The sequence below is a fragment of the Phalacrocorax aristotelis genome, chromosome 3 (assembly GCF_949628215.1).
Source record: "Phalacrocorax aristotelis chromosome 3, bGulAri2.1, whole genome shotgun sequence".
Classification (NCBI taxonomy): Eukaryota; Metazoa; Chordata; class Aves; order Suliformes; family Phalacrocoracidae; genus Phalacrocorax; species Phalacrocorax aristotelis.
Window position 1 is genome coordinate 121,929,335 of NC_134278.1, and position 26,911 is coordinate 121,956,245.

The window sequence follows — 26,911 nt, forward strand, 5'->3', positions numbered from 1 at the left end:
CTTGGTTGATTCACTGGGAAAAAAACCCCAGTAGTCCGCCCCATCTTTTTCTACCTTTCTTTCATGCCTCTGTGCCTTCTTATTAGAAATTGCCATATTTCCTCCATTCTTCATGTTGAGATTCTTCACCTCCTTCCTGTATTCCAAAGGGCACCCCCATCCTGACCCTGCCAATCTGTCCTTTTGTCTTTATTTTTCAACTCAGAGGTCTTTCAGGCTGCCATCTCCAGTTGTTTCAGTCTTTTTCTCTGCCAGGCATATACCTTGGAGTGATTCTGAGGTGAGAGAGTGTATTTTCTCAGCCAGGAAGAGATAATGTAAGGCTTCAAATTCATAGATGAGTGTGCACACAAACAGATGTATCCTATCACCTTTCCTAGAATGAAGTCTCAGAAAAATTCCCAGACTTCCCCACACGACCCCAAAAACCAAAACTGGAATTAGGGCACTGATTTTTGCCATTAAACTACAAAACTCTCTGCATTACCAGTTTTGCTGCCTTTACTGGTTATATTAACTATTCTGAGCTTACCTTTGGTGCGGCTGTGCTGCTTGTGGCAAGTTTTTGATCTCTAGAAACATGTCAGTATAGAGAACAAAAGCATACTAAGCTTCTAGTATACAATGCATAGTTTTTTCCCTTTTTGTGATCCTTCGTTGTGCAATGATACAGGTGCAGATGAGTCTTCTGTGCCACGTAGCTGCATGGCTCAGCCTGGCCTCTAGAGGCCTCTGGGACAGAGGGAGCCCCAGCTGAAGCCAAATGCAATGGTCAGTTCAGTTTCACTTTCTTCAAAAGAGACAGGAACAACTCTCTCTCTCTTTCTTTATAGGTAAATCTTCAAACTAGTCCTGCAGCGATTACTACCAGCTTAAAATATTATGGATTTTTTTTTTTTCAACCTCAAAATACTGCAATTTTACCTATGATCAACAGAGAACTCGGGGCCTGTTACAGTTATTTTGTTCCTTATACACGTGGACCCCACACTTGTGCTGAAGACAAAGAGGTAAATACTCTAACATATTCCTCCCTAGCTGTAGGTGCTTCTGTGCTTCTCTGAACACCATCCCTTTGAGTTAAAATCCTTTGGAGAGGTGTGTGTTTTGCTATGATGTAGTCCATAATAGCAGTTCTAGCCTGTATTACTGTGACTTACCATTTTCCTCTGCATGCCCTGTATTTTTTCCAGAAAACTCTTTAAACCAGTCTGGGGTCATGAAGTTCCTCTAGACTCTCCAAGTCTGCCCAGAGCCTGAACTGTGCCGAGGTGACTTTCTTCCAGTTTGGGAATTACACAGAGCTCTCTCTCCATATAACTTTAAGGCATGATCTAGTAGGCTTACCAGCTTGATTCAATCATTAACAAGAAATTGTGAAAAGACAAGCAAACCATGGCAGATGACAAAAAGCAGTTTGGCAGGGGGTGGGAAAGGAACAACTGTGTCATTGTATTTAAGGTGAGACCCTGAGGCAAAGAAAACCTGAGTCCTTCTGAGGCAGGTGAGCTGCACCTGGGAGTTGTTGCTGTTGATTTATTTAACTTGGTGCTGGGCAACACTGCACCTGAGGTAAGATATTCCTCGACTTACATGCTCTGTATGTGCAGTGTATTTTTCTGAGAAAAGGGATTTTGAATAATACTTGAAAATATTCCTTTCCCCCATATTTCTGGTAATGCAGTGAACTAACAGGTGAAGGCTGGTGACTCAGGGAAATCTAGGGAAGCATGAACTATACATGGACTTGGATAAAAGCTTGTTTTAAGCCAGTAGCTCAAGTAAAAGGACCTTTTAACGGAAAGGTTAGAAAGAAACTAAAAAAGCTGTTAACCATGCTCTGCAGGAAAACTGTAGATTAGATTCTCAGGGTTCTGATTCTAGCTCACAGACTTCTATCGGACTTTCAGCCCAGAAAGAAGAGAGGAAGATAGGTGCTTGCTTTTCACATACAGGCTCCTCAGTGTGGACCAGCTCAGTAGGCAGTGGAGGTTTTCTCTAAAAAGCCAGCAGGATTTGCTCATAGTGGGAAGAGAATATTTACTGCATTATTTGGATGAAATTGCCTCCTCCTCACCTGGCATGCTGTGTGCAGTTCTGGTCCCCACTATACAAAAAGGATGTGGACAGGCTGGAAGGGGTCCAGAGAAGGGCCACCAAGATGATCAAAGCACTGGGAAGCTGCCATACGAGGATAGGCTGGGAGAGCTGGGTTTGTTCAGCCTTGGGAAAAGGAGGCTCAGAGAGGATCTCATCACCATGTACCAGTACTTAAAGGGTTGCTATAAAGAAGATGGAGACTCCCTTTTTACACGGAGTCCCATGGAGAGGACAAGGGGGAACGGACACAAGTTGCTCTTGGGGAGATTCCACTGGGACATGAGAGGGAAATTTTTCACAGTGAGGACAGTCAACCATTGGAATGATCTCCCCAGGGAAGTGGTTGACTCGGCCACATTGGACAGTTTCAAGAGTCGCCTGGACAGGGTGCTGGGCCCTCTTGTCTAGACTGTGCTCTTCCCAGAAAGGTTAGACTAGATGATCCCTGAGGTCCCTTCCAACCTGGGATTCTGGGATTCTGTGATCTCTGGAAAGATCAGAGTCTTGAGTGTAACTGTGTTGGAGGGGTGTAAAATGAGTGAGTAAAGTCAGTGAAGAGTGGAATAAAAAATTACTTTTCACTTCCGTGAATAAAAACCCCCTGGATACAGGCCAGATGAGGAGCATGTAAAAGGATGCATTTGCCGATGAGGCAGGCTGCCCTGTTGTCTGTCTTGCCCCTATCATTATGTCACCTGCGAAATGCAGAGGATAACAGGAACAGACAAAGGAGAGTAAGAAAGATGATCTGCAAGAGTCTGTCCACAACATCTGACCTGAAAAAATGTATGAGAGCAGCCAGTAATACTAAGAGGGCAGGGTGCAGTATGGAAGCACCTTCCCATCAGCCACCCAAGCGCTGAGTAGAGTGGGATAATGACTTCTTTCTCTCTGCTGGCGATGCCCTTTTTGATGCAACCCAGCATCCTGTTGGCCTTCTTGGCCGCAGCAGCACACTGTTCGCTCATGTCGAGCTTTCTGTCCACCAGGACCCCCAGGTCCCTTTCCACAGAGCTGCTCTCCAGCCAGGTGGATCCCAGTCTGTGCTGCACTCCCAGATTATGTTTTTCCCAGGTGCCTTCAAACACTGGGAAACACTGACAGCATCTTGCTCATTTCCAGCTTTCCAAAAAATGGCAGAGTTAGTGAGGGCTTAAAAATGACCTTAGATCCCTTGAAGAGAATGGACGCTTGAAAACTAAAGAGAATAGAGTCACTCCTTAATGCACTCACTGGTACCTATCTATAATGCTATCAAATTAACTCAGCCTGGAGCATAGCTAGAGATGGAGCTCAGTAGCACTTAATTTTTATCAGTCTGCTTATTTTAGGCAAGGCCAGTGCTAGTCTGAGCTGAAATAGCCTCTAGTTCCTCTAACCATGTGGATAACAGAAAGATATTTCACACAGGTCAATGAGATATAGAAGTTCTATCAAATTTTGTTATTCTCCTCTTACATTTCAGAGGTGAAAAAAGGGGAGGCTTTGGTGGGAAAAAAAATATTTCAAATATTTTGCTGGTGATTCCCTGGGATCAGATAGGATGATGACATAGTGTTTGTGCTTTCTGGGGAAACGAAGGAGGCCCAGTAACCTACCATTTCACTTGCCCCATTATTCTGGGAGAATCCTCTCTTTTGAAAACACTGCATCTGTTACATCTAGCCACATTAAGAGTCCTGTTCATTTTCGTTTCTCACATAAGTACTCTTCTTTGTGCTACGTGGAATAAAATTAAAATAGGTTAATCAGTAACTAACTATTCAAGCAGCAGCTGAACAGTCTCTCATGTGTTCCCAGCTGTAAGTAATCTAAAATCTGTCTTTTGCTTTCATGTAGGTACTGGTCTATTCCGTATTGCTGAGTGTTCCAGCAGCAAATGAAGAATATGTATCTGTTCCTCCTTTCCATTTTATATTTGCTTTTGAAAGCCACTGGCACCAAAGAGGTTATATTTGGTCATAATCATTTCACAGAATATCAAGTGGGCAACATGAACCTGATTCTTTCTGTCCCACATGGTGGGTCAATGGAACCCAAAGACATCCCTGATCGAGAGGCTGGCTGTTGGGATGCAAAGACATCCTCTTGTATTTTCTCTCATCAGTGTCCTCTGGGAAGCAATCAAAATTCTAAGAAATGCAAAGTGTCTATGAACCAAGACAGGTATACTATAGAGGTGGCTCAAGCTCTTGCTGAAGAAATCAACAGAAGTACCGATGGCTTCATCCCACATATCATTATAAATCACCTACAGAGGTTCAAGATGGATGCTAACAGGGAAAAGGAAGAAGCCTCCTTTGGAATTCCCCAAGCAGAACAGGCCTGGGAGGAGTATATGGGATTTCTGACCACTGCAAAATCACAGATGACAGGGGGCCTGATTCTGGATATCCATGGACAAGCGCATCCTGAACAGTGGATAGAACTAGGTTACACCCTTTCAAAAACTTCCCTTAACTCAGGTGTCTTTTCTGCATCAAGTTCCTCAATTAGCCATCTGGCCAGTCAGCTAGTCAATGTGTCTTCTGAGACTCTGGTTGCAGGGAACAGAAGTTTAGGTAAATATATTGAAGAACAAAATAACAGTTATGTTTCTGTGCCTTCTCCATCCAATCCTAGCCCAAATAATGGGAGCTATTACAGTGGTGGATACATAACAAAGACTTTTGGTTCCCGTAGTTCTGGCACTGTTGATGCCATTCAGCTTGAACTACCCCAGTGGGTGAGGGCAGCTGATGAACGTCCCAGATTTTGTAAAGCACTGGCAAGGGCTGTAATGAAATTCTGGCAAACTAACTACTGCAGCCAGTACAACCACAAATTTCTGCCATGCCGTAAGAGGCTGTCTTGTTAAGATAACTTTCCTTAATACATTAATGACTTGCAACAACAGAACAACTGATACACCTGGAACATTTAAGCCTGCAAAGTAATTGTGGATGATGGTGGAAAGAAACTAACCTGCAAAAGAATACAGAGACATCAACATAGAGAAAATCCACAGCTAATACCAATGAGTCTGTCAACACACAGCTTGGTACTAGATCCAGCATTGAAAAGACCGCTTGAATCTGAGTGGGTATATTTGGAAGTATCACTTGCCTGATATGCTTTTCTGTGCTTAATTTCTTTCTAGTAGCATCGTCTGATGTCTAGCACACAATAAACTACTATTCTTCTAATGAATCCTGTGCAGTGCATTAATAGATTATATTTGCAAAGAAATGAAGTGTCTCTGCTTTTCTTGTGGAACTTAAGAAAGATAATTGAATGATGTAACTGTAAAATATTTGGCTCTGGGACCAGTTTCCATTTGGTGTTTATAAAGTCTAAGAGCTGGAACTCTTCAGGTAAACAGTAACGCTGAGCAGTGACACGCAGTCTGAACTACTTCAGGTTTTGTTAATTTAATGAATTATGGGAAAAAAAAACTCTGAGAGCATTATGGCACTGTAATTTTGTCACAGTTTAAATAGCACACCAGTAAGGTAGTAATTGGATGGAAGGCTGCTAAAGATAACACATACATATCATCCTTTTTTTGACAGTTTTCCTTACAGCATGGTTCCATCCTGAGAGCTGGTCCATTGATTTCATTCAGCATAGTACTAAATGCTTGATTGTTACTGGGAATAGTATTACATTATGGGTGGGCTCTTCTGCACAGTGGAGAATATAGTGGCATGAATAGACATGAGTATAAATCAGCTCTTGGAAAACACGGGCAATTAATAAGGAAAGCCAAAGGGAGCTGGCAGCAAGGCTGAAAAGAGTAAAATTAAAAAATTAAGAACCTATGAAATCCTAGCAGTGCTAAAGGTTTGGTAAAAAGAAAAGAATGAGTAAATAATCAGTTCTGAGGAAGTAAATAGTCAGTTAATAAACTGAAGAGAAGTGGGATACCTGCATCTTGCAACCACAGTAAAAAATTTTAGATCTAACTATACATGGGGACAATACCAAAGATAAAATCTTACACAATTATTAAACATATTACATAAGAGCATCAAAAGAAATGCGTAATGAGCTCTCTGAATCTGAACTGTTAATTTTTAGTAATCTTTGAAGACTAGGCCATTTTCAAATAACTGGAAGACAACCGATGCAGCTTTCTTGCAAAGGCAAATAGTAAATGGCAGATTACACTTTATCTGGTGCCACTCAGTTTGTCAGACAAGCTTGATTTTAGTTTTAATTACAAGGCTGGTTAATGTGGTTGGTTGACCCTGGCAGACACTAAGCACCCACCCAGTTGCTTGCTTACTTCTCCCAATGAGATGGGGGAGAGATTTAGAAGAGCAAAAGCGAGAAAACTCATGGGTCAAGATAAAGACAGTTTAATAGGTGAAGCAAAGCTGCATGTGCAAGCAGAGCAAAACAAGGAATTCGTCCACTATTTCCCATCAGCAGGCAGATGTTTAGCCACTTCCTGGGAAGCAGGGCCTCAACATGCATAATGGTTACTTGGGAAGACAAACACCATAAGCTTGAACATCATGCTTTCCTCCCCCATTCCATGAGCTCTTATTGCTAAGCAGGGCATTATATGGTATGGAATATCTCTGGTCAGTTCAGGTCAGCTGTCCTGCCTGTGTCCCCTCCCAGCTTCTTCGCACCCCCAGGCTACTTGGCGAGGTTGGGAAAAAACCACCTTGATGCTGCACAGGCATTGCTCAGCAGTAGCCAAAACACTGGTGTGTTACCAACACTGTTTTAGTCACAAATCCAGAACACAGCACCATACAGGCTGCTATGAAGAAAATTAGGTTTATCCAATCAGACCCAGTACAGGGTCTGGCTCATAATATATTTAAATATACTCCCACAAGGTATTTTGCGGGGTGGGGGGTGGAAATAAAGGAAAAAAGCAAAAAACAAAAGCAGCATTACCCCAAAATCCATCATAGCCCTATAACAAGATGACAGGGAAATAATTGCAAGTCATTGTATATTCAGCTCATCAAACACCGTTCACAGAATCCCAGAATCCCAGGTGGGAAGGAACCTCAGGGATCATCTAGTCCAACTTTCTGGGAAGAGCACAGTCTAGACAAGAGGGCCCAGCACCCTGTCCAGACGACTCTTGAAAGCGTCCAACGTGGCTAAGTCAACCACTTCCCAGGGGAGATCATTCCAATGGTTGACTGTTTCCACTGTGAAAAAATCCCCTCTCATGTCCCAGTGGAATCTCCCCAAGAGCAACTTGTGTCCGTTCCCCCTTGTCCTCTCCATGGGACTCCGTGTAAAAAGGGAGCCTCCATCTTCTTTGTAGCTACCCCTTAAGTACTGGTACACGGTGATGAGATCCCCTCTGAGCCTCCTTTTCCCAAGGCTGAACAAACCCAGCTCTCCCAGCCTATCCTCGTATGGCAGCTTCCCATTGCTTTGATCATCTTGGTGGCCCTTCTCTGGACCCCTTCCAGCCTGTCCACATCCTTTTTGTATAGTGGGGACCAGAACTGCACACAGCACTCCAGGAGTGGCCTGACAAGCACTGAGTAGTTCATTGCCACTAATATGGAAAACCCACTATTTTCCCCAAATTAGTAGGTAATAATGGTATTACTTACATGGATTGTCCTAAGTACTCACTAAGGTGACACACTCGACAAAGATTTGTAACTTTAGCCAGACAAAGCGTGATAGAATATGTATTCTGTGACCTGTGGCATGTCCTGACACTGTCCTGGAATGTTGAAATGTCAGGAAGGATTCACGGAATCATGACAGATAATTAACTGAATATGAGCTCAGCGTGGACTCCTCTGGCTTAGAGGGTGAACATGCTCTTTGAAAGCATAAGCAAAGAACTAACAGGCAGAAACAGCAAAACATATTAACTTATTGTTGCGTATCTGATGCTCCTAAGATTGAGAGTATAAAATGGAGTTCTGAGGCAGACACTTAAAAAAGAAGAGAGAAAAGGGCTACAGAAATCTGCCTTGTAATGAGAGACTCGCAAAGCTCAAATTATAGTTAACTTTGCTATCGAGAGTAATTGGGAGGCTGATAGAACCTGGGTACAGAAGAACACCATTTGTGTTTTGCTTATGCCGTCAGAACAGTTCACAGAGCATAAGGTGTAATTTCTCTGTATCACACTCCCCTGAGTTTCTGTTCCATAGGGCCTTTTTGGGAGAACAGAACCAGAGGCCCTGGGGGGTATCTGCAGGGATATTGGACCAGACCTATGCAGGACCTATTGGAGCTGCCAGGGCTTGTTAGTTCAAACCAAATGCCATGTTAGTGTAACATACTGCTTCCAGACCTGAGCTGGCTCCTGAAGCTGCAGTGCACTGCCCCTCAGCTAAAATGCCCAGCCTGCTCCTTAGTCTCAGCTTGGACGAGTTGAGTGAATCATGGAGAGCAGACACTGACTTCTTTGATTAAGAAGAATCACCTCTGGAAAGGATTTTTGATGGCTGATGAAACTTAATCTGGCAGAAAAAAAGGCAGCGTAATCTCCAATATAGGAAAGTCCAAACTGGACAAATTTGAAGCAGAGAGGAAACCTGTGGTTTTGACATGGAGAATAACTGGCAGCAAATGTACATTAAGAACCCTAGGATGCTCCCTTTAATTGGAAATGAAAATAGGAACACAGACAGGCATTCGGCCACAGAAGGTATTCATGGCAGGTTCTCTGCCTTGTGCCACCCAGAAGGTTAGACTGGCTGAACAGCCAATCTCCTTTGGCACTAAAATTCATACATCTTTCTGTCAGAGTGTGAAACCAATTATATCCATTCCTGATTCTTGAAATTCCTGCAGCATCTTCCCTAAGGAGGCAGATGTCTAATGTGAGATCTCAGGCAAAGGCATTTTACGTAATATATACTACACTGGTCCTAGTTAAGATCTTTGTCTCAGGGCCATAATTAATTCTTAGATGCTGAATGGGCTATCCACTGATTGCAACAGGAATGATTTTTACATAAATCCAACTTCCCTTCCCTTTTTGCCGTGTGCTTTCCCAAGCAGAAGGGCAGCTCATTATGCAGCACAGGATGAAAGATGCTATTCAATATCATGCTGTTGTTACCTGTGGTAGTTAAAGATCTGGATTGCCTATTTAGATGAAAATAGAGAATAAAGCATGAGGAAAGCAAAGCTTTCTGACATTACTGTGCCACGGAAGAAGATGCAAACCTAGGTATTGGTTTCTTAAATGCTGGTGAGGAGATCAGTTTCCAACATTTTCCAGTTCTTTTCCAGTGCTATCCGAAGGTTCAGTTTTAGATTAAGGGTTCAGGGTCCTATCATAAAAATAGAGAAGATGTTAAGTAGGTTTTAGCATGTCCTAGAGGGGAATAGTTTAAGACTTTCAATTAACACAAAATCCACCAGAATGACCTTGTTACTAGCCTCTCATTAAGTAAACAGCCACTGGAACTGTTGAAAAGGAGTATGATTTCTGATCACCCTAAAATATGCTGAGTAACTTTTAAAAATTTTGGTCTTGTTTACAATAATTCAGTGTAAGGAGTTGATATTGAATCACAATAATGATAAAATAATGCTGTTATACTTTCACCTTCATTACACCCTGAATCATACATTGACCTTCCTTTAAACATACCTACCATGCCCTAGGCTTAGTTTGTACTATGCAATAAAAATTATGAAAATAATTAGGGTCAGTTGAGTTGTCCTATAATGATTTTAACTATTTTAAACCTGCATAACTAAGATTTAAACTGGTGCAACAAGGAATCAGGATTTTGCCCATAAACCTGAGCTGACAGGCAGTAAATTGATCAGAAAAAATAATTTAAAAAAATAATTTAATAAAATAATTTAAAAAATAATTAAAACCCCCCAGATTATTTAAAGCAGATAATTAAAAAAACCCAGATTTTCCCTACTGTGACACTTTAGTGCGTTTCTAAAACAAAAGTAGCATAAACCAGAAGGAATCTGAGCTGCTGAAAATTTTTTTTTTGGGTAATACGGCCATTTCATTTGGTTAACAGTTCTGGTCAAGGCATCTTCTGAACAAACGAAAATATTGGCACTAAAAGGTATTAGAATTATAGTTCTGAAGTCTTGTCTGCATAGCATTAACAAAACAATTGCAAGGAGCTTTGCTTTGTTTTTGCTTTTTCTGTTTCTGTAATTATGGTTAATTAATATAAAGTTAGCTCAGCTGAAAATAGTGCCATTAAAGATGGCATGTTCTATGATGCTGTGACCTAGTTCCAGGTATTTTTAAATAGGGCTGCTTCTCATTATTTGAACCTAGTTCATAGTCTTCCTTCTGTCTCACCGCAAACATGGTGAGGCACATGATTAACAGGAAATCTAAATGTTTCTGGAAGAAGACATTTGACTAGGATACTGAGGCATATGTATGCTACCCATGGAACATCCCATCAGCTCTGCCTATCCAAGGACACTAAATCTCCTTAAATGTGAGAGAAAGGTTAGAGCAGTACCTCTGGAATAACATTTCTTGGTCTTCAGAGAAGTCTGTATAGCTAGCAAAGAAGAAGTTTTGAAGATTTATGTCTCTGAATCTTTAAGCAGTTAATCATAGTAAGGTGCTTTTCCTTCTTAACCATCAAAAAAAGTGGAGTGAGATGGGTTTTTCTGTGAGTATCTTGTTATAATCATACACTGGCTTTATTAGAATCTTTTCTCTGCATGCGTGACTGGAATAAAAGTAAAGATTTTATTTCTAGATGTTCCACTTAATAATGAAATGTATTTTAAATAGAACAGAAAAAAAAAAAGAGTAAAAAAATTGAAATAAGGAACCTGTTAATCACTTTCCTGAGATGGACGCTGTGTTTATTTGTCTTGATCCTGTTCTCCGCGGAAACCTGTCTCCATTTTCCATCCAGTGGAACTGGACTTCTCAGCTTTGTTCCACTGAAGATGTTTAAAAACTAAATAGCAAAATTTCAAGAACTGATTAATATATTTAGGTGAACAGACCACTTTGACAGTGTTTTGTAACAGCACAGACAAAAAATTATTTGTTGTGCATGTAGCTCACAGACAAAGTCTCATCTCATTTTATTTTAAAGCCATTGCAGTGCCATTGGCTTCAGTGTAGTTGCTCCTAACTTGCCAAGGCACAAGACCCCTGTATTTTATTTTCTTCTTCCATAAGAAAACAAAGCATAGATTTCCAAAGTCAGAAGAATAGCATACGTGCCAACTATTTGAACATTGTGCTCCCAAGTTTTCTGTTTTCTGAGATACTCTGTAATGTGGCATGCATAAGCATTAAGTCATATGTATTTGAATGCAGAGTACCCTCTTCATCCCACCTAACTAGACATCTAGACGTTAGGAAACTCATCCAAGCTAGTTCTGTAGGTATCCTCTGTAGAAAAGAGGTCAGCACCTCTGCTAGGGGTGATTCTTTCCATCCTATGACATGTGGGATAGAAAAGGCTGTGGACATTCTGGTCTTTCTCCACAGTAGGAAGCCTTGTTAGACAGCTTGCAATAAATCAAATCAATAGTACCCATAAACCAGTATTAACTTACAGTAGCCAAAGCTTTGTGCCAATAAGAATCAATAGTTTCTGGGCTGGCTAACAGAGTTGAGTCTGAGCAGACAGTTAACGACATGAAGTTGAAGAGAAGTAAATGTCTGGAATACTCACTTTGCAGCATGCTCTCTTCATCTGGCTTCTCAAGCTTCCATCAGATGGAGAATGGAGTTGGACAGGTAGCAATGGAAACCATGTTAGAAAATTAAATCAAGAAGCAGACAGTTAACAATAGAACATCAGAGTACGTGATTATAATAATTTACTAGTGCAAATGACTTCTTCTCTATGAATGCCACCACAAGAGGCAGAAAACACTTGTGCTTACCTCATATATAGGAAGACACCCAATTACTGCACCAGCCTCTCTGTTCCCAGACTCAAAACTTTCCAAAGGTTTTCTATGGATCTGACCAAGAGAAGCCAAAGTCAGTGCATTACTAGCTGAAGAAGAAAGGTAATGAAAACATTACTGCTGTTATTGAATTGCATGGTAATATTCATGTTATCTGAAGAATGTTATCATTACCATGTAGAGACATTATGGTTTATGCACAGATTTTCTTTGTACCATGTAAAGGCTGCCTTGAACTTTTTTTTTATATCAGGAGAGGATCATTCTTCTACTATAGAAAATGCATAACCAGCAAAATTCCAGCTTCCCAAGGGAGACAGAATCAAGACAGGTAACAGCAGAATGCCTTTTATCATCTAAGTTAAAGTTAGTTTAAAACTCATACTTAGTTCTCTTGCATATTAACACCTTGGATAAGCTCAGTAAAGGAATAATTTTCAGGGTACTTATCACATTTGGTGGATGCATGCTGTCAGAGGACAGTGGCAGTCTAGCCAAGGGTTAATGGAGTAACAACTCCCTCCCATATGACAGCTTCATCACAGGGCTGCCAGTCTGGCTATCCTGTTGGGCTTTGCAAATCACAAACACTTCAGCAGCCAGTTGGGAAAGATGCAGATGAACAAGACATTTCTGCTGTTAACTGTTGAAAGCTTTGGATTTGTGAAAATACCTCATGTACCTTGACAGTTCATCCACACTCACATGAATCCCGACACTTGATATAGCCATGATTTCACCCTAGGAGGCCAATTTATGGTCCTCCAGAAAAGAATATAAATGCAGCTACAGCTTGAAATACTGCCAAGAACACTTGTTTCCATCAAATTTGAAAACAGGAGTTTATTTTGAAACGGTACGTTTTACAGAGATTTTCTGCTTACATTTTTTATGGTGTTACTAATACATTGCTGAGTGTGCTGCTGTAGTAATAGTTGAAGAGATATTACATCTTCAAAAATGTAACACATTCCTAAAGGAGTCGGTTCCAGTGTCTGTCCATTCTAAGCATTACTCATGTGCTTTAATTACTAGGCATCACCCATTTCAGAAAGACAGGACAACTGAATTATGGTGAGCTAATCATACAGTCTAGGTGTTTGCACAGCCACTGACTAATATGCCGCTAGTCTGAAGTGCAAACTGAAGTCCACTGGTTTGTTTTGCTCTAAGGCAAACAATAAGAAATCGACCCTTTTTCTCATCAAAAGCTCAGTCAGAAGGGGACTCCAGTGCTAACATGTATCAAGTATCTTCTGCTATGAGACCTCCAGTGAATCCTCTTTTCAAATGACTAGGTAAAACCCAAAGGTCCCATCCAACCCAAACTATTGTATGATTCTACGATTCTACGAACTGGCTGGCAAAGCAGGGCAATAAACAGCGGAGAAGCGTGTTCGACACAACTTGTCATCCTTTTACCCAAGGTACACAGAGAACATGGGGTAATGTTGTCTTTTACTGGCTACTGTTTGGACCTTAGCTGGCCATATTAGGATATCGGCTGTGGTACATAGGAGACTCACAGTACCAGAAATTTTAGGAGAGGATGTTAAGAGTTCATAACCCTCACTAGCTGTTGGCCACTAACCTTTGGGGAAGAGTGATCAGAAAGGTGTTAATGGAAGCTTTTTTGGCAAGTGGCGATAGGATTTGTATCTTTTTTCTTTTCTACTGCAGCTTGCAAGAGAAGTTTTATCTGTTCCCATGACTTTCAAGGGCTAGGCCAGGTGTAGATGGAGGAGCTCCACCATCATTCAATTAGAGTTGCAGGAAGTATTTGTAACGATATCTAAACTAACTCAGAACTCTCCTGGTTTCTGACTGCATGGGAATTCTGAAGGAACTATTGTGTATAAGCAGGGCTTCACTGTTGTTCTAGTATTTTCACACTTCCTTCAAGTAGAATTAAAACGTTTAGGATTTCAGTTGGAGCATGTGAAAATTCTAGGGTTTTTTAATGCTATTAAACCAAACAAGTGAATCAGTGTGCTCTACCTTCTAATTTGGAAGTGTGAAACAACAAGAATGAAAACCTGAGAGGTTTCTTCGATCCCTCTGTTTATGCATTTTAGTTCTAGCTTTTCCATTGAATGGGAAGGATATGTAGGATTATTTATGGCTAATTCCTAAATAAGAAATAGAATTCCATTTCCTATATGTTGCACAGAACAGAAACAAATTTGTCATATACATTAGCTACCTTTGGAGAAGCCAAAGCTTCGAAAAACTTCAAGTCTTGAATTATGTCCACATGTTTAGGCTTTTTTAAAACTGAAGGTGGTCTGGTCAGTGACTTCCACCTGTACAAAAAAGACAGAAGAAATCTGATGCTTCTATCAAAATGACAGTTTTGAATGCAACATTCTTAGCTGGCTCCAAAATAAAATTAATTTGAAGTATAAATTATTCCATGTATCTGAAATATAATTTATATTTGGACCTTCATAGGTGTCATGAAGTGCTTCACTAACACTTTGTCAATCCAGATACTGGCTTGTCATCTTTAGAAGGCTGGAAATATTAATGTAAAAACCACTAGTTACCACAACAGGGTGCTAACTTGCTGTCTGATAATGGCTTATCAGCATTTTTGTCAGTTCTGGCTACAGGTCTTATAAGCCACTTTCATAACAAAGAAGGTGTCCTCTGCTCATATATCTGGTTTCCAAGGTTAATCGTAGGAAGAAATGACCTAGTACAGAGTGTCCGTTAGTGTAGATTAACAGAGTTTCATTTATACTCAGAAAAAAATTAAGTCAGATCACACAAGCTGAGCAATTATAAACTACAGAGAGAAACAGACTATTCTTCTACCTGGGTGTCTCTACCTGCTGACATTTTTCAACAGATCACCTGAACCACTTGTTGGGTTTGTACCTTTTCAGGTACATGCATATTTGGAGGATATCTGTTAATATAATTTATAACTTGATTTGTTAGTTGAAATTCTAAAATATTTTCTTAGTGACATATATTTCGAGTTCTAAAATATGACTTAGTGACTTATATATCCAATAAGCATATTGTAGTAGCATCATGACTGTATCCGGTAAAGAACAAAACCTAGCATCCATAAGTAACACAGCCTTTTGGCTGGCAGTTGGCTAGCTATCCATTACATTATTTGGTACAACTAATCCAGAGGAATCGAGTTACTCTTCAGGTGACAGCATACAGCGTATATAGAATGATAAGACTGAAACTTTCTATTGCACAGTGTGCAATCATACAGCCATCTTTTAAGCAGGCTTCTCATTTGTTTCCAGTCTGTTTAATTAATGTGTTTTAAATACATAATAGCCATTCTCCTTTACTGAAGTATTTGAAAGGTCCTCAAAAAGTAGTCACTGTTTGACACAGGCATGTCATTTATGGAAAGTTTCTTTAGTTAGCTGGCTTAATTTTAGTTTCTTTGATTCCAGAGGTTTCAAACTAGCTTCTGAGTATTCAAAAGGACTACAGGGGTTAGTCCTTCAAACACAGCCAAGCACTGCTCTATGCTGATGAGTTACTGTTCTGACTTCAGTGGAGCTACTTACACTAGTAAGAACTCTGTGGAATAATAAGTATTAGCAGGATACTGACCTAGATGGGGTAACAGTAAAGCACCTTAAGAGATTTCCCACTGTCCCAAAGTGCTTTGGTTAAAAGGCAGCCTAAGAATGCACATGGTATATGAAAACTTACCACTAAAGCATGCATGGCTTTTTGAGCCCTGAAGTAATTTTTCCCGGATTTGGGCTGCTTTGTCCAAATGCACTAAAGGCGATGTGCGTGTTGTCTGTTGTCAGTATTTATGTTCATTTGGTTAACCCACCAATTTATGAACCAGGGAGCTCCAGGACTAGAAATATGACTTAAGCTAGAGAGCCAAAGCTCTCTGGCTTGACTTGTAACTAACCCATATCCTTTGAGGACTCTGTCTCGAAGGAGAGAGGTCCAACACCGCTGTTGAACCCACAACATTTATGCCAGTGTCAGAACGTTGTGATCAGAGGTATGCGAATGTATCCATAACATCCCAGCAAATTTCAGAAGAAAATTTTTTAAGCTGAAGGATTAAGTTGGGTTTATTCTTACAGAAAGATTTGGGTTGGGGTTGCAACTATTCACATTAAGCTTTTTCAATAGATTTTTGGGGATCATAGAATCATAGAGTGGTTTGTGTTGGAAGGGGCCTTTAGAGGTCATCTAGTCGAACCCCCTGCAGTGAGCAGGGACATCTTTAACTAGATCAGGTTGCTCAGAACCTGATCCAGATCCCAGAAGTATATCAGCTTGTGGACTGGAAAGGAAGCAGGCTGCTAGCCTGAACAGTGTGTGTAACATACAGACTCTAATTAGGCTAAAATCTGAGACAATTATCTACTCCTCACTATTACTGAATCCAGATCCTGAGCATCACCTAATCCTGACTGTCACCTACTCATAACAATTAAGAGATTTATCCATGCTGTGTAAAAACATTTTTAAAAGGGCTTTTTATAAATAACTCATATAGGAAATACTAATATTCTTTCTGACATTCAGGTGAAAGGTGCTTTTAAAAAATATTTTCAGAACTGTTTCCCCAATCATACATATATGTAAATGTAAATGTATGAGATCTTACTTGTCCCTGTCCAGTGTTAGAGGATATTCAAACTTCTTCTTTTCCATATGCTTGCTTTCCTCTTTAATTATAGTAGGAAAGTTATGAACATCACAAGGCAAAATCAACCGACTGGTATCTGATAATTCAAACTTCCTAGGTTGTCCGAAGTAACCAAGATAGTATCCGTTCATGGCATGCCAGAGCCTACAGACATAGTAGAAGCAGTGCCAAAGGACAGAAAGGAAAAATGGATACTTTTAGAAGTGGAACAAAAGTGACAAAATATCTGTCTACATTATCAAGTTCTGCAGCACTATTCTAGAGTTCAGTATTATAACCATTAAAAAAAAAAATCAATGAGATTGAAGTTGACTGTTTATAATGTAAGTAACTTGACTGTAAAAAAATCTCAGAAGTATGCTGCAAAAATTGGAAAACAGTTCATCTTTATAATTATGAAACTGAAGATTAAAGGCATCAATATGCCGGATTGCTCCTACAGTAAGGTGCTGCCACCATACCGGGATCTACACAAAATTTCCTCATTGATTCCCCACAAAACCCAAAAGAAACCCCTTCAAATGTACTTGTTAGCCAAGAAGGAATTACAATTGTCTATAAAGCATCCTCAGACTGCAATGGTTTAATTGCATAAGCGTCGGTTAGATGTAACGCTTAGGAACCATGTCAATTTAACAAGTATTGAAAGCTAAAACATGATTAGAACAGAAGGCTGTTTCTAAGATGGTGGGGCCATTACCTATGCATTCAAGGCCACCTTGCTGAAAGAATAGGACAGTCCGCAAAAGCTCTGAGTTCCTGAGAAAACTGAAAGTGTTACATTAAAAAATTAGTTCTTTCAGTTGCAGAACAGAAAATCTACCCAATGTTGTATTTTATTTAAGTTCTAGCCTATATACAACTCCAGCAAGAAGAGGAACTTTGGAGACAGTTCAACTGATTTGCCATAGCAGTAAGAAGTATTAATCATTTCTGTACCTGACTGAACCATCAATGGATGCTGTCACTACCACATTTTTCTCCTCTTCATGAAATAAGTCAACCACTTCATTAGAGTGTGCCCTCCAGAAGAGCTCCTCCTTTATTTGCTGAGGGAGAAAACCAACATAACCACATTTCAGTCAGTTCTGCAGGCCACCATGTTTGCTAGCTTAGTGGATTTATCAGCATGGGTTTCTGAAAATTAAGAGGTGAAAAAGTAATCCCTCCATGAAACAGCCTGCAAATGGCATATGGTAGACACATCACTCAGGGGACATGGATAAAATCCCTCCTAATGTAGCCTCTTTGAACACAATGGAATAATGCTAACAGCATTTTCTTACATTTTTCTTATTTTTCACAGCACCAAGTTATTATTTCAAGCAAAAGACATGACCTTTATGTACAGGAAACATTTTTAGTCCCCATAGAGCTCTGAATCAATTTTTCTTTGTCTTATCTTGATATACTGTTCAAGGCAAGAAAATCTGAAAGATTTTTTCTTACATTTTTACTACTTGGTGGATCTTCTAAGAATGAGGCAATGCTCCAGCACATGATATGTCCGTCTGTTTAAGAAAGGAAAAAGAAAAACATCAATGAATTTCATTAGTGCTACACATTCACTAGTTGCTACCATATACTCTTGGTAAAGACTGGGCAGAATGAAGCAGAGATCGCAGGTCAGTGAAAGTTATTTTAAGGTGAATGTCATTATCTCATTATCAAGCACAGAGTAGAAAATAATGGACCATTCATTCATATGCAAAGAATATTCTTTGTATACTCTTTGTGAGCAGCGTGTCATTAACTGGATAGGTTTGAAATGGAAAGAACAGAAAGTTTTTTCTCTAAATGACATGACGTTAAAAAAAAAGAGTCAGTGGACAGTGAAGTGGATTGATAACTGGCTCAACAACAGAGCTCAGAGGGTCGTGATCAATGGGGCAGAGTCTGGTTGGAGGCCTGTCACTAGTGGTGTTCCCCAGGGGTCTGTGCTGGGTCCAGTCCTGTTCAACATATTCATCAGTGACCTGGATGATGGGATAGAGCGTAACCTCAGCAAGTTCGCTGGTGATACCAAGCTGGGAGGGGTGGCTGATACACCAGAAGGCTGGGCTGCCATCCAGCGAGACCTGGACAGGCTGGAGAGCTGGGCCGAGGGGAACCTCATGAAATACAACAAGAGCAAGTTCAAGGTCCTGCCCCTGGGGAGGAACAACCTCATGCACCAGTACAGGCTGGGGGCTGAACTACTGGAAAGCAGCTCTGTTGAGAAGGACCTGGGAGTGCTGGTGGACAGCAAGGTGACCCTGAGCCAGCAATGTGCCCTTGTGGCCAAGAAGGCCAACGGTATCCTGGGATGCATTAAAAGGAGTGTGGCCAACAGATCAGAGATGTTATCCTGCCCCTGTCCTCTGCCCTAGTGAGACCATATTTGGAGTGCTGTGTCCAGTTTTGGGCCCCCCAGTTTAAGAAGGACAGGGAACTCCTTGAGCAAGTCCATCGGAGAGCTACGAAGATGATCAGGGGACTGGAGCATCTCCCTTATGAAGAAGGGCTGAGAGACTTGGGTTTGTTCAGCCTGGAGAAGAGAAGACTGAGGTGGATTTCATCGATACCTATAAATATCTAAAGGGTGGGTGTCAGGACGATGGGACCGGGCTCTTTTCAGTGGTGCCCAATGACAGGACTGGGGGCAATGGACACAAATTGGAACACAGGAAGTTCCACCCGAATATGAGACAAATCATCTTTCCTGTGCGGGTGCCAGAGCAGGGGCACAGGCTGCCCAGGGAGGCTGTGGAGTCCCTTCCCTGGAGACATTCACACCCCGCCTGGACGCGTTCCTGTGCCCCTGCTCTGGGTGTGCCTGCTCAAGCAGGGGGGTTGGACGAGATGATCTCAGAGGTCCCTTCCAACTCCTACCATTCTGTGATACTGTGATTCTTACCAAGGCAGTGATCTATTGTACAAACTAGGTATGAGAGCTTCCTGGGGATTAAACTGTTTTTCAATCCTGATAAAATGGACAATTTTTGATAAATTGTGTACATAATGAAGGCTTAATAAATAAATAAATAATGAATAATAAAAAGGTTTTACAACCTTTTAGTGCACTCGTGAATCTAGAATAAAAGAATAATTTTCCTTATGACCCACAACTGCTCAGATTCCTGCTTAGGCTTCCTCTTCCCTGAAGAAGTTGCCTCTTATCTCTTGTTTCTACTCCTAGACAGAGGAATCTTCTGTGTAATTCCAGCCTTCGTCCTGGTCACATCTGGTTTACAGGACTGTACATTTGCAAGTAAGCAAGGAGGCTGACAGAGAAGTTGACCTTTTATTAGCAAGAAAAACTCTGTAATGAGAACAAGAAAATGGTAGTAGCACTGCAGGTGAGAGAAGGGTGCGGAAAGGATGAAAAGCAAATACCCAGTGGCACAAACACAAAAGTACAAAGGGAGAGTATCAGATGAATAAGTAATAGGGTGGATACTTTTCTGCAACTAATTAAAATCCTCTTCAGTGCACGCTGCCTTCCTGAACTCATTTACTGATTTGAATCAATTTTGAGTGGAAACTCCTCTTAATTTTCAGAATTAACATCAAGCTACTGCTCAGTTTTGAAACAAATGGGAAAAAAAGCTTGCTCCATCCAACTTCTGACAGCATAAGAGCGGGAAGCTGGCAGGAAACAGTTCTAATCGCTATTTTAGAAGAAAAGTGACACATTAAAGAACAAAAATCTCATATGACAGATGCAGAAGAGGAAAATTGCCAGGGTGATTCTGAAGGTCTAGAGGAGAATCAGACAGCAGATAAACTCTTGGACTTTCTACCAAGTGAAAGCCAGATTTGCTGTGAAATTAACTCTAACAAGAGGTGCTAGCAGAGACCACAAGTACTTTCTTTCCTTACATAGCAGTGTACTCCTGAAGCCATTACTGTGCACTCCATCAGTGCCTGAGTCATTGCTTTTTGTACAGCCACAGCTGTGTTTTTTTATTTAGTTTTATTACCATGCATGTGAAATTTTTGCTTGCTTTTAGCAGTGATCTTTGCCCTTGGTATTAATACAGTAATTCGGATGAAAAGTTTATGTAGGGCTTGTGAATAAAGAAAACTGTAATGTCTTTTATGAAAACAATTCTACTGATATACTATTAATGCAATGCTAATCTTTAATCTACTATCCTTTCACACTAGAGAATACCTTTTTCAATTATTTAATTATAGCTTTGATGGAGAAAGTCTGGCAGCATTTGAACCTTCATTTCCACATTTCTGGCACATTTACAACATGATATTTTGTGGTCCTACAAACTGTCCTGAACAGAAAGACTAACATGTTTACTCACCCTTACTGCCTGCCGAAAGCATTTTCGTGGAGAAGTCTGTACATAGTGCTGTCAGAGGAACTGAAGGATATTTTGAAAATGGCAAAATTTCTTTCACCAAGTTTCCCTAAAATAAATAAACAAACACACACACACATATATTCATTTATAATTTCTAAATGAAAAATAAAAGTCAACGCGTCAGAAGTTGAGTGCCATTGATTTGATCTATTCAGCATTACTCAGCTCATATCTATTCAGAAGGCAGCTAAAAAGCTAGTTTCCTAATCTACTGAATGAGCAAGATAGATGGGATGTGTTCTTCTGGTTGCCATCTCTTCTACATCAAAAGGCAAAGCTATTTCACTCTTCATGCAATTCATAGTCTATCTGTACCTATCTCTACTTTACTATTTATCTCTCATTTGCTGTGGAATATCATCAGTATGCATCTCATTTGCTACTGAAATATCACTACTTGTTGTAAATGGACCCATGATGTCTCCTTCACCAACTTGTTATATTTTTCAAGCATTAGTAGACTTGCTCCCTTACTGTCTCTTCAGGTCTGGGAGGAGGTGAGGGAGAAAGTCTTGCTGATAAGTAGATTCTTGACTGTGACATCACCATCATCTGAACTTGGAGATTCCTACAGGAATCTAAGCACACTAATATATCAACCACGAAGACAACAAAACCCAAGAAAGACCACACCTACTGTACCTGGGGACATTAATATCATATTCTATTTTTGTGTAAAAAATCTGCAAAGATACTTCACCTTTCTGAAAAATCGTCACTATGACTTGCCTTGGCTAAGATTCCTGTTAAAGCTTTACATGGCTGATGTACTGTGATCACTGTCTGACAGAATGACCAATATTAGCCATTCGTATCACGGTACTCCCCCTTCTTTCTGCATTTACTTTTTATCGTCTGTTTAGAGTAACATGTTTTCTGGAATAGAGCCTCATAGGTCTGAGGGGCTATGACCACTAGGCCATTGGCATTCTGTTGTATGACTGGCTTTACAAGCTGATTATAGCTGTAGACACTATGTATTAGGATACTATTCTCTCCTGATTTGTAACCCTTCTAGTGCTAGCTGGCTTGTGCAATGTTCCAGACACATTTCTCCTCTTCTGAGAGTAGGACACACTGCCTTGCCTATCATCCTTACTTAGAAGGTAAATGATGTGGGTAACAGATCAACTTCTAGACTTTCACATAAATTTACAGTCAGTTTTTGTTATAATTATTTCAAATCATGTTTCTTCATTTTCCACTTGCCATGACTCTCTGCTACAGTCATTAAAGCAGAACTAATTTGTTCCCGTGGAAGAAACTATTAACCAAAAAGTGCAATAATACCTCTGCTGCTGCAACTGCTAGTTAAAAAGCATGCTTCCAAAGATTAGTCGAATTACCTTCTCAATGGTCCAGTCCCATCCCAAAGAAATCCAGATAGCTACCTGAATACTCCATAGGCAGATACAGCCATTTTCATGAGCAGAAGCTAGTATTGGTGAGTGTCCTGCTACAGCTTTGGATAACTGTACATTCATCTTCAAATATTGGATATTCTTAGACCTTGTTGTTTCTTCTGCTTTGGAACACAAATGATCATATATTTACTCAACAATTTTTAGTATTTCTTTTGAATGTACAATAATTACATTGCACTAGGAGAAAAGTAAATTTGAAAATAAACTCCATCATCAAGATGGCATTACTCTGAAAACATTTCAGATATGGATAAAAGAAAACTGAAACAAAATTAGAACAACCGTCATGATCTTATCTAAATCAGCCAGAACTATTGCTCCATGATATGGGGAACTTTATTTAGAGCACAGCAACTGATTTCACAGAAACTGCAAGCACAAGTGAGAGTGGAGGAGGAGTGCAAGACAGTGGTCATCAGAACAGCTGAGAGGCAGTTCTGCAGCCTCTGCATGAGGCTTCTAGAGATTACTATCAATTCAGCAATGAAATGAAGTTTAATATCTAAATGACACTTAATCCTGGAATCACAGATTTCTATACTTCTCAAGTTCAACACTTCTGCTAAATGCAAGGTGGTGGCCAGAGAACCTTTTTTGAGTTCCATCTCCAGAGCTGGAGATGCTGGGTGGTTCCATGAAGGTCCTCAGTGAAAAGGACATTCAGTGGATGCAGAACCTAACATGAGGTCTATTTCAGCAGCTACAAGGCTTAGGGATATTCTCATTTCAGGGCATGTTTTCTTTGCACAATAAATTCAGCTTAAGTCCACATTTTCAGATGATAAAATTTCTTGTTATTGGAAAGTCTGCTTCCCAGCAGAGGATGTCTAAAGGATTCAGAAGATTCGAGAGGATTTACTTCCTGCAAATTCACCAGTTCCATTTGTGCAGCTTTAACTCTTAAGCACTTGGCTGTCTCTTGTTTCTGTTGTTTTAAGGGTATATACTACAGGGAAGATTTTTCCTTCTAAAATTCTGTGTGCCTTTGAAGATTTTCTCTGTGAAGCCATTCACTCATACTTGAATCCAGTGGGCTCTTGCTATACCATTTCAATAATTCATTGCTTGAATATTTGTGTGGAAGAGAAGTGTGTATAGTTGACATTCCCAAATTCTGCAAGGTTTTCAGCATCACTTCTATTTAGAAAAATCAACAATTAAGCCCTTGCATATCCTGCATCCTGGCTTGGCTTTTGGGAAATAACTGCAAATCAGTGGTGAGCGAAAGACATTGAGATGTGTCATACACATGCCAATGGTATCCCAAATATTCTAAACAGTTTGCCAGACAAACTGGCAATCTCAGTTTCTGTGGTTATCTGGGCAGAACTTTTGGATCAACAACAAAGACAATGAGAAACATTTTTCCATACCTGTTGTTATTTGAGTTTTACTTTCATTACTTCTTATATTTTCCTAAAAGCAAAGAATAAAATGTAACAGAATTAGAAAATGGAACATGGGTATAACTACAGAACAGTTGTCTAGTTGAAATTATTTTAAGGACTTAATTTTTATAATTGAAGGATTCAAATATTACCCCAATTTGTATTCAATATGGGACAGTGCTGGGTGAGAACAAGAAATATTTGATCTGAAGAGAATCAAACTCAGTAAGTTTGCAGATGACACCAAGCTGGGTGGAAGCGTCGATCTGCTGGAGGGCAGGAAGGCCCTACAGAGGGACCTGGACAGGCTGGTTCGTTGGGCCGGAGCCAACGGTATGAGATTCAACAAGGCCAAGTGCCAGGTCCTGCACTTGGGTCACAACAACCCCATGCAACGCTACAGGCTGGGGGAGGAGTGGCTGGAGAGCTGCCTGGAGGAAAAGGACCTGGGGGTGTTGGTTGACAGCTGGCTGAACATGAGCCAGCATGTGCCCAGGCGGCCAAGAAGGCCAATGGCATCCTGGCTTGTACCAGGACTAGTGTGGCCAGCAGGAGCAGGGCAGGGATGGTGCCCCTGTGCTCGGCCCTGGTGAGGCCACACCTCGAGTACTGTGTGCAGTTTTGGGCCCTCACTACAAGGAGGACACTGAGGTGCTGGAGCGTGTCCAGAGAAGGGCAATGAGGTTGGTGAAGGGTCTAGAGAACAAGTGTTATGAGGAGGGGCTGAGGGAGCTGGGGTTGTTTAGCCTGGAGAAGAGGAGGCTGAGGGGAGACCTTATCGCTCTCTACAACTACCTGAAAGGAGGTTGCAGCGAGGCGGGGGTCGGTCTCTTCTCCCTAGTAACAAGTGATAGGATGAGAGGAAATGGCCTCAAGCTGCACCAGGGGAAGTTTAGGTTGGATATTAGGAAAAACTTCTTCACCGAAAGGGTTGTCAGGCATTGGAACAGGCTGCCCAGGGAGGAGGTTGAGTCTCCATCCCTGGAGGTATTTAAAAGAAGGGTAGACGTGGTGCTTGAGGATATGGTTTAGTGGTGGACTTGGCAGTGGTAGGTTAGCGGTTGGACTCGATGATCTTAAGGGTCTTTTCCAACCTTAACAATTCTACGATTCTATGAAAATCACAGATGAAGAAATCCCAGATGAAATTAATTGGAATTTAGGAGAAAGCTAAAGGTAAATTTGGCTGAATGGCATTAATTTCTTAGGACAAGCAAAGTCAATCACTTACAGTCATGTGAATGTAACCTAGACTTCTTACTTACAGAGTTTAATTCAGAACATGCATTTAGTCTTGTTACTGCCTTGAGCAAAGATGAACAAAGTGCATAAATAGCAGTAACATCTTCAGTATGAGAATTGTCACAGTCCTTCAAATGTGCCTTACTATAGGCTTCTGAGGATCCCCAAGGCTGACAGTAATCAGTATACTGGCCTCAAAAATTGCCAAGTCAAATAAGGCAGGAAAAACTATGCAGCCCTGAGTGTTTGAGGTATCTTAGAAGAGGAAAAACCACTTAAATCCCATTCTCCCTATTGATCTGTAATGCTTGATGTGTTGGGCTTTTAGGAATCTTTTTAAGAGCTGCAAATGACTGTCCATTTTCTTATATTAATGACTATATAGCACAAGATATTGTATACTTCTCTTTGTGGATGACAGTTAGGTCTGCTTGGGAAACTATGAAAGTGCCATGCTCTGCTGAAACAATATGCTGGAAAGAAAGGTAGCAGGATTTTCCTCTTTTTGCCTACTTGCTGTTTGTTGCTCTGCAGATATGGCATGTTCTTCTGGCATAAAAGGACAAAAAGTGTCATGAAAATCATAATGCTATCCTTAGCAAAAATACACAGATTGAGACACTGACATCTTGATGGTGAATTAAAAAAGTTTTCATACTGTCATTTGAAAGCAATGTATCCAAGCAAGTGTGTCCTCAATGTAGATGTAGTTCCACTTTTATTCAAGTACTTCATTTGTCTATTTTACCTTCCCCTTTGAGTTCCTGTATACCCCTGTTTGTAAGTCAGAATTGCTAGCGATAAGCATCTATCAAACACTGTGATAGTCAGCTATCCATATATATCTCAGAGCTAGCTGCCTGACAGAATGTATTCTTAATTCCCCACTTCATTCAGCTTAGGTGAGCAAAGTTCATTTTTCTGTAATTCTTGATATTTAGTTTTGTACATAGCTTTGTGGAGGGATTTTAGTAAGCTACAGGATTTTAAACCAAAACAAAAATGAAAACAGAAATTTGTTTTGAGTGCTATTGAATCCATGAAGCCTCTGTACATACCTCATGTAGGTTCAAAGAACTGCTCTTGTGCTCTGGAATGGCACTGACATCACTCCTCTCAGTAGCAGTAGTAGAGGGCAGGGAACTAATTTTTCTGTGTGAAAGAAATTATTGGAGATCACTGACATTCTTGAAGATACTGTTTGCTATTTGAAAATAAACATCACCCAGTGTAATAAAGAATAATAAAATAGTGCCTGAAGTGATTACGCTGATTAGACTAAGGGTTGCTGGTGTTTTAGAAATTTATCCAAGTAACTAGGCAATATTTGCATATTACACAGCCAGTCTCTGTTGCCAGGAGTTTTGAGCAAATGAAATCCATAGTAAATAAAAAATAGCACTGCTGTTCATCTTCAAGAAGTGAAGGGGAAAAATTCAGTGCATGCCAATGGCTTGTTCCCTTTCCTTTCGTACAGTGCTTTGTTCTGTAAATAGTTTTCAATTAATTTTAGAAGCTTATTTTTAATCTATTAAGATAATGATCAGAAATGGGATTCTGTGCAAGAAACTCCAGAAAAAAATTTGGAGGTGGTCTTCTGAGAAGTTCTGACTGTGCTAATGAGAGGTTCTGGCTACATAACTTACACCAATGTCACACTGCTTTGTTTTTTACAACAGTATCTGAATAACTGGGATAATGTAAAACACACATACAATGTGTGCAGCTGGGGTAGTCCCCTTAAATTTGGACAGGTGGTTATGGATTTGTAATTTTTCAGTGTTTGATTTTTTCAGACTTGCTACCATTCTTGAACATTGTGTGTGTCTATATTTTACCGCAGGCAAATTCATCCAGGTACCTTCCCAGTACGTACCA

The 26,911-nt window shown here is 40.4% G+C and overlaps 1 protein-coding gene and 1 long non-coding RNA gene across 2 annotated transcripts in view; one reads left to right on the top strand and one right to left on the bottom strand.

Moving 5' to 3' along the window:
- Nucleotides 1-739: 739 nt before the first annotated feature.
- Nucleotides 740-5,285, top strand: LOC142055433 (uncharacterized). Its single transcript, XR_012659926.1, has 4 exons — nucleotides 740-1,010; nucleotides 1,194-1,271; nucleotides 1,462-1,572; nucleotides 3,940-5,285. It is a non-coding gene; the product is annotated as an uncharacterized LOC142055433 (long non-coding RNA).
- Nucleotides 5,286-10,893: 5,608 nt separating this feature from the next.
- The window catches only part of WDR64 (WD repeat domain 64), a 77,517-nt gene continuing 61,499 nt past the window's right edge, over nucleotides 10,894-26,911 (bottom strand). Inside the window, exons 18-28 of the mRNA XM_075089805.1 lie at nucleotides 26,092-26,185; nucleotides 23,777-23,819; nucleotides 22,371-22,504; nucleotides 20,920-21,025; nucleotides 18,068-18,129; nucleotides 17,558-17,667; nucleotides 16,577-16,762; nucleotides 14,165-14,264; nucleotides 11,935-12,015; nucleotides 11,602-11,754; nucleotides 10,894-10,974 (exon numbers count right to left, since the gene is read on the bottom strand). Coding sequence (XP_074945906.1) covers nucleotides 10,894-10,974; nucleotides 11,602-11,754; nucleotides 11,935-12,015; nucleotides 14,165-14,264; nucleotides 16,577-16,762; nucleotides 17,558-17,667; nucleotides 18,068-18,129; nucleotides 20,920-21,025; nucleotides 22,371-22,504; nucleotides 23,777-23,819; nucleotides 26,092-26,185 — 1,150 coding nt within the window. The remainder of the gene's footprint in view (nucleotides 10,975-11,601; nucleotides 11,755-11,934; nucleotides 12,016-14,164; nucleotides 14,265-16,576; nucleotides 16,763-17,557; nucleotides 17,668-18,067; nucleotides 18,130-20,919; nucleotides 21,026-22,370; nucleotides 22,505-23,776; nucleotides 23,820-26,091; nucleotides 26,186-26,911) is intronic.